Below are 13,290 nucleotides of genomic sequence, written 5' to 3'. Positions count from 1 at the left end.
GCATGGTTCCCAGGCACGTCAAATTTAAAATGGCAAAAGCTGAAGTCTTGTTCCCCTACCCCCACCTGCCTTGACAGCGAACACACACAAACTCGTTTCCCTTCCAGTCTTCTCCGTGTGAATGAGTGAATGGCACCATCACTCACTGCTCAGAGTGGAAACATGGCGGTCATCCTTATTGCATCTCCTCCCCTACCTACATCTAGTCCGAAATATATTGTAAATCTACTTCTCTCCCATCCCCTGCCCAGCCTTGGCCAGGCCCACTGCAGCAGCTTCTTCAGGGGTCTCCCCTTTCTTATTTACTCCCTTCCAGCTCTCCACATAGCAGCTCAAGACATCTCTTTACGATAAAAATTGGATCAATGTGTTTCCATTGTACTTGAAAGAAATCCTGCCTGGGTCTTTTCTAACTCTCTAAACTCATCTCATGCCATTCTCTGCAGCCTCCTCCTCCTCCTGTCTGCACGTGCCTCTCCTGTCAGTGTCCAGATCCTCCAGGCTCTTCACTGCCTCAAGGCCTTTGCACGTGCTGTGCTCCGTTCTCTGCCCAGAAACCTCTTACCCCCAACTCTTCTCATTCGAGGCCTTCCATTCCTCCCCCATTTTATTTTCTCCCCTCTGCCCGGTTTATTTCATTTATGGCATGTGTAATTTTATATTTAATTTGTTAAATTGTCTTCCTTACTAGGAAGTAGACCACAAAGGCTGAGCACATCTGCTATTCACCGATATACATATCCAGTGACTAGCACACTACAGACTCTCAGTCAGTATTTCTTAAATGAGGGAGCTAAGTAATGAATGAAAACATAAATAGGTTAATGAGCAGATATTTTATAAAAAGGGAAATACAAGCGGCCAAATTAATACACATGAAGCATACAGAATAGTGCCTGGGGCTTCCCTGGTGGCGCAGTGGTTAAGAATCCACCTGCCAGTGCAGGCAACACGGAGCCCTGGTCCGGGAAGACCCCAAACGCAGCGGAGCAACTAAGCCCATGTGCCACAACTACTGAGCCCACGTGCTGCAACTACTGAAACCCACGTGCCTAGAGCCCGTGCTCTGCAACAAGAGAAGCCACCGCAATGAGAAGCCCGTGTACCACAAGAGTAGCCCCTGCTCGCCACAACTAGAGAAAAGCCCGCGCGCAGTGACAAAGACCCAACACAGCCAAAAATAAAATAAATAAAGAAAAAGAAAAAGAATCGTGCCTGGTATATACTAAGCCCTCAATATATTTACTTATTGTTATTCTTATGTTAATAATATTTAGTAGCACTTGTTAAAATAATAATAATATCACCCAAACTAATAGTCAAATTAAAAGAGTAACGAGATATCAATTTCTGCTTCTTAAATAAGCTAAGATTTAAAAAAGATAAGATGGTCACTTATTTGATGAGATGGGCACTTTTTACAGGTAATTACCAACTGATTTGACCAAAAACAGTTTGGATGAAAGCATTTCAGTTAGTGTAACAATTGATAAAAATGATCTTTTTGTTCAGAAACAGATGCTGCTAGACACTGGTTGTTCAAATATTGGTATCTGTACTGTGGAGGTTGTGCCTTTAAACTTTTTTTTAGGTTAAATTTTTTCCTGATTATTTTTCTTTTTGTCTGTTTTTTTCAGGCATTTCCAGGTATGTTTTTTCTTTTCCTTTTTTTCCCCAGCAATTAATTCCTCTCTTCTATTTTTGGACAAGGATGTATTGGGGAAAAAATTTTAATGTGTAACAACAGGGAATTCGTTGGAATGAGTTAACTTTCTAACAACAGGAGATTAGATGAGTGAAAAAAAGCCACTATTTGGAGCACCTAGTGAGTTGGAAAATGGCCCTGTGGTATAGCAAAATTACGGAGACCAGAAAAGCCAATGACTAGCAGTAGACTTGTTCAGGAAAATTGCTGTTCAGTCACGTCATCATGTTGACCAGCTAGCTCACTTTTAGCCACATTGTGTTTGGCCGTAAACCTGTAGATATCTCAAGAGCCCTATAAAAATGTCTAGACTTTTAGATGTACAATTTCACTGTGAAGGAAAAAAATAGAAATGTGTTCAAAATTTTATGTGCAAAGATATTCATCAAAAGTTAACAGTGGGGGCCTCCCTGGTGGCGCAGTGGTTGAGAGTCCGCCTGCCGATGCAGGGGATACGGGTTCGTGCCCCGGTCTGGGAGGATCCCATATGCCGCGGAGCGGCTGGGCCCGTGAGCCATGGCCGCTGGGCCTGCGCGTCCGGAGCCTGTGCTCCGCAACGGGAGAGGCCACAACAGTGAGAGGCCCGCATACCGCAAAAAAAAAAAAAAAAAAAAAAAAAAAAAAAAAAAAAAGTTAACAGTGGTGCAAAAAAACAAAGAACAACTGTAAAACGAAATGCCCAACGTTAGGGGGATGATCCAACATAAGAGTAAGGGTCCAGGAATAGGTATACGCACTGTTTCTTTCTTTTATAAAATACTGAGGATTTGCACTTGTTACCTTAGAGTAATTTGCGTAAGCAACGTCTAGTAAGATTGAGAATTCAAGTGCATTTCCTGAATAAATCACTGAATCATCAAGGGTTTTCGAAATACTTCTCAAAAAGATGTGAAAATATTTATTACAGCTCTGACATGTAACAAATTGCTGCCCCGTGCTTTTAGGGAAGGCCAGCATGATGGCAAAATGAGCAGCATTCAGGGATAAATGGGTGGCAGTTATCTGTGAAAGGAGCAGTGGCAAGATGAAAGAGACTTTATTTTCTTTACCATGCTTATACATAGCAAGCAACATAGCACTCTTCTTTTTCTTGGGAAGACGTACTAAACCACATAGCTTCCATGTGGAAGTGATTTCATCTTCTAATTAAGATCGCATTTAAGAATAAAAGCAGAGGAAGGAAACCAGCTTAACACGGGTATCATACCAAAAGCCAGAGGAAGCGGGAGGTCTTTGAAGGATAGAAGATGAAGGTAGTTCGGGTTCAGAAGGAAGTGGTTTCGTAGTCCTTGGTTTTTTTTGGCTTGCTTGTTTTGTGGTCATTATTGGAGTGGTGTCTTAGACTCATTTAGGGTTTAATTCTGACATATTTATAAAGAGAGACAGGGCTTGTCTGGATTTGGTAGCACCCCTGTTGTTAGAGGTTAGCCAAAATTTACCCTTCACATCTCATAAAGAGTTCTGTTACTTCACTTGCTTACATGGTATTTGAACTGTAAGATTTTAAGCCGTTGGGCTTTTAAAATACAGACTAAGACCTTTAAAGATAAGTTTCCCAAATGCTTTGAACAGAGAATTAAGAAATGAGAAGAAAGACAAAAGAGGAATAGCTTGGGATTTTAGTACCTGTGCAGGCAGTATTAATCAGGACCAAAAGAGAAAAAAGAAAAAGGAAAAAGAAAGTAATTTCACTGATGGAATTCAGGTGCATTAGTTCGGTACATGCTGAAACAGATTTATAGAGAAATGTTTTATTCTAGGTTGCCTTGGACCAGTTTATTTTAATCCTGTGGAAATAGATAGATTGAGAGCAAAAAAGAATGATTTGCTTAATTAAATTTTCATTCTATTTTGAGGGTCTATTAATAGTTTAATACTATACATGAAAAGAAACAAAACAGAACTCAGGAAAGAGTGTGCCTAATGGCGATATTTCTTTATAGTTGCAAAGCAGCAGTGTGTGTGATGGAAAAATTAAGTCCAGGTTTGCTCGAAGTGTATTTGAGACTGGCATTGTCATCTTTGAGTTAAATGAACAGAATTTACATTTGCTATTCCAGCAGTTACCAAGGAAGATCAAAATTTTAAAAACAATACCTATCTGCTTTTCAAAAACTGTGTGTATATGTGTGTAAATATATCCATACATATATGTATACACACACTCATGGGAACAGCTTTCAAATTGAATTTTATCTCAGGATGGATGAACTGAAATAGAATAATGTACATATAGGTTTTGGGTAGTTGCTTATTCAAGACGTGTTATATTGAAACCGTCCATGATCTGATTTTCAGTACAAAAAGGAGAGTAGAATCAGAATTCTGTTTTTGGCTATAGATGTGAAAAACACCTTCAAAATGAATTTCAGATTTCCCTGTAGCCCGTTTCACACTGTAAGGCAGTAGGATATATTTGTGGCTTTATAATGTCTCTCGTTGGTTTGTTTACAATTTTGTAAACGAATATGTAAGTACAGAGTTCTGTGTCTGTGTGTGCATACGCATATCTGTGTCCTTGCAACATTAGAGAGAGGTTACTGTTTTGGGGACAGTATGGATTAGGTTGAGAAGCTAGAGGCAGGAAGAAAAGAAGAGCTCACCGGGAGGGCAAACCTGATGGCCGAGGTTGAGGGCAAGAGCAGTGCGGTTAGCCAGGAGCCCCCTGCTCACCCCCCACAGCCCTGTGGCTCTCCCTCGCCCCAGCCACGTTCTCACTTCTCTACAGCTCTAGTCTGAGAAATCAGAAGGGAATTTACAGTATTAAAAAGCGGAGGAAGACATTAAACTTTTCTGACTCCGGATTTCAGAACCAGAAATACACTTGAACATCAGTGAGGTCCCAACACCAGATTTTCAGATTGAGTGAACTAAGCCCAGAGGAAGATAAAGGCTTGGCTAGTCAGCAGGAAAAGCACTACCAGCAGCAGAGGCTCCCGACTTCCGGGTTGTGATGATTTTTGTGACTACATTCCGGGAGAATTCTAGCAAAAGTTAAGCCAAGAGCTTCCGTTTGATTCATGTGCTTGCTGTAGGCAGGGACACTGCAGCGGCCCCGGAGGCAGAGGCTGGGAAAGATGCTTGAACCTTTTTCTGGAAGAGAGCAAAATATTGCCCAGGAAGAGGAGTCATCCGATACTAAGTGAAGCGTCCCCCTGATCCTTTTAGAAGTAATCTTAGAAGTCTTCATCAGGCAAAACCAGATCCTTTCCAGACGGTGCCTTAGGCACCTCATGATGCTAGAGGATCAGCCCCTGCATCCCGGGGGTGCTGCCCTTGTTTCATGTGTGTTCCAAGCTCTTCAGATTGATTGGGAATCTTTGGCCTCAGGTTGCCCTTGATGTCACAGGCCTTTCTGCTTTCATTTATGTATGCACAGGGGAATTTGCCTTTCCAGCTTTTGGAGCTGTATAGATGCAGCTTGTCCTCCTAAGCCACATAAAACCATGTACCAGACCACTTAAAGCCCGAAGCTTCAATACGTGAGACTTTTATAAGAAAGGGAACAATGTTCCGATAGCATTATTTACAATTCTCTATTCTAAAACTTGAAGTACAGACATACACTTGGGCCATACCTAATCACTTGTCCTGAAGAGAGGCATTTTGCTACGTGTTGGTAAAGCGATTGATGAACATGCTATGTGTACTGTAAATAAATTTGTTTTTTTAAATAAATCTGTTATTACACATGAGATTTTCCATTATGAAACATCATTTGGTAAATATTTATTCAACACCTACTATGTGACAGGCCCTGTGCATTGGCCCCGGGTGAAAAGGGCAGATATGTCCATGTCCTCATGGAGTTTACATAGTTATTCTCTGCAAAATGATGTCTTTATCAAGGATAGTAAATAATTCGTGGCTCTGGATTTTCTTTGGTGGTCTGTTCACACATGCGTATTTTTAATGAGTGTAAGCTTTTTGTTAAAATATAACATACACAGAAAAGTACACAAATCGTGTACAGCTCAGAGGATTTTTACCAAGTGAACTCATCCGTGAAATCAAGAAACAGAACATTGGCAGGTTCCAGAAGCCCCCTTTTAAACCCCATTCAGTTACTAACCTTCCCAAGGTAACCACTTTTCTGACTTCTGATACGATAGATTAGTTTTGCCTTGTTTTGAACTTTATAGAAGTGGAATCATATGTTATACGATCTGTGTCTGCCTTCGTTTCTTCAACGTTGTGCTTGTGAGATTCATCTGAGTTGTTGCATATAGCTGGGTTCGTTCATTCTCCTTGCTGTATTGTAGTCCCTTGTATACATTACAGTTCATTTATCCATTCTATCATTAAAGACATTGGGAATATTTCCAGCTTGGGGCTGTTGCTGACAGTGTCACCATCAAGATTTGAGTACATGTCTTTAGGTGGACCTGTCTGTTGCGGATACGCCTATTAGGTTGGAATGCTGGGTCATAGATTATGCATATATTCATCTGTACTGTGTACTGCCGAACAGTTTTCTCAAGTGTTTATATCAAGTGATAGTCCCACCAGCAACGTATGAAAGTTCCAGTTACTCCACATCCTTGCCAAATCCGGCGTTACGTACTTTTTCATCTCTGTTTTTTAAGTTAAAAAAATAAGTAGAACAGAACCACTGGGACTTTGTGGTAAACAACGAAACATCATAAAGTTTATGGCAACAGTGATAATCCCTCAGATTTTGGTCTGTGCCAATGATTCAGAATGGTGTTATATTGAATTACAAACTCTGCTTAACTGTTGATCAAATCAAAGCCATTGTTTACAATGGAAAATCCTGCAAAAGTGGGTCTTTCTTACATTTTGAGCTGTGGCTTTTTCAGGCCAGCAGCGTTGGATCACCTTTTTATACAAGAGGGCCAAGTTAGGACAAATAAAAATATTTACAGGCTGCTCTCTTTGAATTTCAAAATAGACATGGCTTTATTGAGACCTGGGGAAGAAACATGCATCTGATGTGCATTAACCTACCATATTCAGTAGAAGGGTAGAAGTGAGAAAGTTGGAGCAGCTATTAGGCAGTAAACTATTGACATTGGATCACATTTGAGAAATGGCTGTAGGGAGACAGCTGTCATCTGGAAATTAGCTTGTCAAGCTAGGAGGGCTAACTTTTAGACTGAGACCCTAAGAAGGGGGCTATATTGGCAGCCCATCCTCCCCGCTTTAACAGCATCTTCCAAGGAGGAATTGTATATGTTAATGGATCCAGACTCCAGGCCCATGACAGAGGGTCCAGCTGAAGTAAAGATGAACCTTATTCTTGGAAAGATGCTGATGATTTCCTTTTTCATTTCAGTCCAAGATTTACACTTACACACCAACTTTATATTTGGACTTCAGATTGGGCCAAGGAGCAAAGCATTCCCAGCCTATTCCTAAAGGTATGATGGGCTCTGCAGTTTACTGATCATTTCAGGGGGAAAAAAAAACACAAGGGGCTGCTTTCTCTGGAATGGACTTGTTTCTGAACCTCAACACAAAGTTCTATGAACCTTGTTTACGTTTAATTATGTTTAAATTAGCAAATACTGCTTGAGCTTTTCAAGTTAAGAGAATCAGGAGGAATTCGTGGAATGTTAGGGCTGAACCGTTGGGGCCGCCCCTCATTTTATCATTGTGAACGCTGAGACCCAACAGATGCGCTACTTGCTCAAGGCCACATGAGGACTCGCTGGACACGGCAGGACGTTTACCCAGGTCTCCTGACTTCTGGGCCACCTTTGACTCACAGAGTTCCTGGAGGGCAATCCAATCTGTGTTAGTTATAAACAAGTGCATTCTTGATTGAGGTACAGCTTTTGTTATGGAGGATTTACTTTTAAGTCCTCGTTTAAATCCAAAGAACAGTTAGAAAACTCCCAAGTGTTTAAGGCCAGTTTTATTTTTTTAAATGGCCACCCCTGAGGTCGTTAGGCATCAACCTCGGACCCATTCTTTTCTTCTTTGGTTTTTTTCATTCTGGCTATTTTTATTTATTTATTTATTTATTTATTTATTTTGCGGTACGCGGGCCTCTCACTGCTGTGGCCTCTCCCGCTGCGGAGCACAGGCTCCGGACGCGCAGGCTCAGCAGCCATGGCTCACGGGCCCAACCACTCTGCGGCATGTGGGATCCTCCCGGACCGGGGCACGAACCCGTGTCCCCTGCATCGGCAGGCGGACTCCCAACCACTGCGCCACCAGGGAAGCCCCCATTCTGGCTATTTTTAAGTACAGAAAGATTTTTTACATGAATACATATGCCTACCTTCATACATAATTTTTATAACAATAAATGTGATAGCACGTGTGCTTGAAGTTTTAGTGCTGTGGGTTTTTCTTTTATTTTCGAGTTTGCGTTCCTCTAAACCCTTTCCCTCCCTCATCCACCCATAGCAGTATTCTCCCTGTATATCCCAGATCTGGAGTAGATGCCAGATATATCCTTGAATTAGATCTTACAATGTTTTTCTCGACACTTTTCTCCACTTTCATTTATGTGCATGTAAATATACACACGTACAGGGTTATTTTTTCCTTGTTTTACTAAAATGGAATCATACCAGAAATACATTTTTTGCATCTTGCTTTTGTGACCAGACAATACCTCATGGAAATTCCTCCGAGTCTGCTCGTATGGCTTGGTTGAACGGTGACGTTCTACGCCATGGGTTGACTACGATGCATTTAGCTCTTCCCTGTCAGCGGGTGCTCCCCTCGTTCCCTGCGCTTGGCTACTGCACACTGGTGTGCAGTTTCTCCGTGACCCCACCAACACTTGTGTGTGTGGTTCGTGTTAATTTTGACTCTGCACTCCGCTGCCACCCTATATATTGCCTCATAAGAGAATGTGTATCTGTCAGTTTACAAAGCTGTACTTCTAGATTATTTTGTCATTATGAATTTTAAACCTGAGATTTGTTTTCAAAAATGTTTTGGAATGCATACAAAAACAAGTAGCTTAGAAATGCATGTATATCACTGAGTCGCTATAAACCCACTTTAAACAAGTCTGCTATAAACCCAGTTATGCAGAAGGACCTTTCTTTTCCAATATGTCACTTCCGGTTACAGTGTGTTCTCCCCCCACCCCGTGCCCTCACCCCCCGTATACAGTCATACATGCCTTCATTGCGTTAGGTGGCAAGTCTAACGTTTGAGGCTTCCCTATCCAGTGCCAGACAAACAATTAATTCAGGTATTATAAAGCACTTATTATTTACAGACTCAATAGTACTGGCTGCCTGTAATCCAACATATTGGCTAGTAAAATTATACTGTAGAAATTTTATTATCAAACCATTCAAGTCAAGCTCACCTTTTGTCTTTTTTTTTTTAACCACCTTTCCAGGTCAAATTCCAGTATAAAATTCAAGGACTATCTAAATTCATTTTATTTGTTGTTGCATCAAATATTCCTTGAAATGTGTAGCCTATTGGCTGGGTCCTGATCATGTTTTGTTTATAGCATTTTGATTGTTTTGCTACTCATGGTAAAGGGAGTTGACGTGGATGTCTGGGTTATGTTTGGCTTTTGGCATAAGCTTTGCAATCTAACTAATTTAATGTTGACTTTCTCGTATCATTACCAAACTAAAGGGATAGAAATAGAGGCATGCACTGCTACCATCCCATTTCTGACACCAGGAAAAAGCATATGTCCCAAGGGACATCCAGTTAAGGGAGACTGGAAACATTTCTCATGAGTCAGACAGGTTTTATCTGAATTCCATCCCATAAATAATATTGGAATCGATTTTTACCATCTCTTTATTTCCTTCGGGCAAGGCACGTTTCTGTAGGGCTGTGCTAATCTTGCAGAAAACAGATGTTTCATGCAGTGGTGATTTGGAAGGCACTTGATATCAGGAATTGAGCTAGATGGTGCATCACTTACAAAGAATCCAATCTGCTGAGTCTCTGACAGTACCAGATTCCTCTCACATTTTTCATGTTGGTTCTTGGCTAAAATAAGAATAAGTAGTTGTGTTTTTTGTTTTTTTTTTGTTTTTTTTTTTGCAGTGACTTTTACCATCTCTTGCAAAGCAGTCTGATTTCCCTTGCTGCAAACTCATATACAGATAACACCATTTGTTATCATTCATTGAGAAGGACATAAATCTGTATTTCTAGGAAAATATCAATCTTTGCCAAGAAACTTGTGCCTTCTGGTCCTCCTGTCCCCTTTGTCTTCTGACTGACTGCATCAAAGTTGGGCCCTCAGCAAGCACTCCGTTTGTTTTCTCTATCTTCCTTCACAGTATCCCTGCTACTTGGCATTTAAAAGCATGATCTGGAGTGTTAAAAAATGGAGGATTGTTATGGTATCGAAAAACTTAATTTTGCTTCCCTCAACTTTTAACTTTTCTTTAGAGTATATGTACATCAGTCAACAAAATTTCTTTAGAGAACATATAGCTTATTGCATTATTCTGTGGTAAGCAGAATAATGGCCCCACGAAGATGTCCACGTCCTAATCCTGGAATCTTTGAATGTCTTACCTTACATGGTATAGGGGATGCTGCAGGTGTAATTAAGTTAAGGATCTTGAGATGGGGAGATTAGCCTGGGTAATCCAGGCGGGCTGATGTAATCCTAAGGATCTGTATAAATGAAAGAGGGAGATGGGAGTCAGTGAGAGAGAGAGATGTGACAATCGAAGCAGATACTACAACAAAAACTGGTTAGAACCTACTAGGCCCAAGATGGCAGAAGGTTTGACTTCCTGTAGACCTTGAGCCTCATCATACGCTCATTGTAATACGTTAGCATGTTAATGACACACCCACAGTTGCCGTGACAGTTCCTGAGGTGGACCATAAAAGGCCAGAAAAATGGGCCATGGCCCAATTCCTGGAAATCCCTGCCCCTTCCCCAAATTAGCTGGAATACTCCTCCCACTCGTTAGCCTATTACCCAGCCCATAAAATCTAACCTCCCCACACCCTAGAGGCCTCTCTTGCCTTCTGAGATGGACCGCACTCTGTCTATGGAGCACATATCTCCCTCAATAAATCTGCTTTCACTCTACTGCAGCTCCCTCTTGAATTCTTTCCTTTGTGAAGCCGAGGACCCTCACTTGGCAGCCCGTCCCAGGGACTCGGATGAGACCTGGGACGTGACCATTCTCTCGTGCCCCCTTCTCCTGCAACAAAGTCACATTCTCTGGGTGTAGAAAGCTGATTGGAGGCAACCAGTTAGGGGCTGTTTCTCTCACCTATCTATATGATTTTATCTGTAAAAGAGAAGAAAGATATGAAATAAATACGCCAGTGTCTGTGTTCATTGTTTCATCCTTTGTGCTCTTCTGAACTAAAATATTAAAGTATTGAAAATAAACAAAAACCAGTCTCTAAATAAAGTTGAGAGGGAAAGGGATTAACAAACAATGTGGTCTAATGATGAGGACATATCAGACAAACCCAAACTGAGGGATATTCTACAAAATAATGGGTCTGTACTTTTAATGAAGTAAATGACTGAGGAACTATTTCAGATGAAAGGAGCTTAGACATGACAACTAAATGCCGCATGTGAACCCAGATTCCATCCTGGCCTAGACATGTTTTTTTTCTTTTTGCCCTAAAAAGCATTACTGAGACAACTAGCTCAATTTGAATATCTGTACATAGCTAATAGTATTGTATTAATGGTCATAATTTTTAAACTGATATTGTATTAATTTCATAATTTTTATAAGTGCACTAGGGTTATGTTGGAAAATATCCTTGTTTTTATGAAATTATTTCAAGGTAACGGGGTATCATGTCTCCAAGATTACTCGCAAATATTTCAGAAAAAAAAGAATGATGTATATTTCTAGAGAGAATGTTAAAGCATATGTGATAACAGGTTAGCTTTTGGAGAATCTGGGTGAGCGGTGTATGGTAATTCTGTATACTATTTTTGTAACTTTTCTGTATGTCTGAAATTATTTCAAAGGAAAAATTAACAAATAATTTGGTGGCATGAGGAGGGGGAAGGGAAGACCCGGTGGGTCTGCCTCCTGTCCAGGAGGCCAGGCATAAGGTCCATAGTGAGTGAGCTGCCTACACAAGCTGAATGCAGAGCTATCTGGGGGGAGGCTCTTAGGAACCAGCACTGCTTTGAGGTGTGGCATCTGGTGTGACCCAGAGTTTGGGTAGAGGTTTCTTCTCTCCTTAGCCCTGTTCCCCTCTCCCCTTTCGAACCCAGAGCTGACCTTTGTCATGGATTTGGCGTGCCACCAAGCCATGTTTTTCTACTTTCTCTACACATACATGTATAAGCAGCCATTGGAAAGTGCTTTGAAATAATGAAATTAAGACTGAGGGGGAAGGAAAATGAGCTGGGTTAAGGCAAGGAATGTAGGCCAAGAAACGCTCTCACTAGGGATGTTTGCAAGAATTGGGAACCTCCCTGGAAATGAGAGCAAATGCCGCAGAAAATGATTTACATGTTTAAAAGAAAAGTTTTCCACGTCTTCTGTTGGACTGAAGGAGGGCTGACATAAGTGTGTTGCCGATTAAACCAAGCTACAGGACCAGGGGTAAATGTGACCTTCATCCCAGCTCCTGTTCATTGTCATTGACTGAGGGAGGGAGGGGAAAGAGCTTCCCAGCTGTGAAGAGCCAGTAGCTTGGAGACCACAGTTGCAGGACCTGTGACCTCAGATAGAAATAAAAATGCCAGGATGGTATCCGTTCCTGGTGCAGGACAGAAAAGTGGGAGGAAAGATAGGGGAACAAAGAAAGATGAGAAGGACCTGAAAATCTCACAAGAGAACTCTTTGATGATACAATCCTTCTCTTGGCGGAGAAGGAATTCCAAAAAAATGTGGTAGTTCATAAACATATAGTAAGCATTCACATGATTTGGCTCTTGTTTTGCTATAGCTTTAAGAAAATATGCTTAGAGGGAATTAAACTAGGTTTAATAGAAGCAAGTGCACATAGACAACATGATGAAAAGAAGGAAAAAAGGAAATTGCCCTCTGTTTCTATTTTATTCCCTGTAGCACTCTGTGCCTTCTAGCCGGTAGCATGAATTGTGTTATTAATGGTGAAGGTGGAGTCTGTATCCTAATGGAAGACTTTTGCAAGGCACAATAGGTGAATGCACATAATACATTGACTTGGCCATTCCTTTAAGCAAATGTTTGGTCCTTCTGGATAAAAGATTTAAAAAGATAAAAAGAGAAAGAAAACAGACCGAGGCAATTATGTGTAGACTAGTTTTCTGCTTGAAGGGTGAGTAGGAATGAAGCAAAGGGGGTGGAGGAGAAATGAGATGAGAACCATCAAAATGATTCCAAATAAAAACCCACTTGAACAATTAAGAGCTTTGAGGTTCTGTCAAACTTGGAAACCATTAATTTTTTTTTTTTTTTTTTTTTTTTCGGTACGCGGGCCTCTCACCGCTGCGGCCTCCCCCGTTGCGGAGCACAGGCTCCGGACGCGCAGGCCCAGCGGCCATGGCTCACGGGCCCAGCCGCTCCGCGGCATGCGGGATCCTCCCGGACCGGGGCACGAACCCACGTCCCCCGCATCGGCAGGCGGACTCTCAACCACTGCGCCACCAGGGAAGCCCGGAAACCATTAATTTTTTAATACCTTTCAACCATGAG

At 41.4% G+C, this 13,290-nt stretch overlaps 1 protein-coding gene across 1 annotated transcript in view; it reads left to right on the top strand.

Annotated features, from left to right (window-relative positions):
• The window catches only part of PIR (pirin), a 104,567-nt gene that overhangs the window by 62,881 nt on the left and 28,396 nt on the right, over positions 1-13,290 (top strand). The window contains 1 exon segment of the mRNA XM_082610378.1: positions 7,002-7,086. Coding sequence (XP_082466504.1) covers positions 7,002-7,086 — 85 coding nt within the window.

Source organism: Mesoplodon mirus, assembly GCF_964341445.2.
Source record: "Mesoplodon mirus genome assembly, chromosome: X".
NCBI classification, from domain to species: Eukaryota; Metazoa; Chordata; class Mammalia; order Artiodactyla; family Ziphiidae; genus Mesoplodon; species Mesoplodon mirus.
The sequence above is the reverse complement of the archived record's forward strand: the minus strand, read 5'-3'. Positions and strand labels throughout refer to the sequence as shown.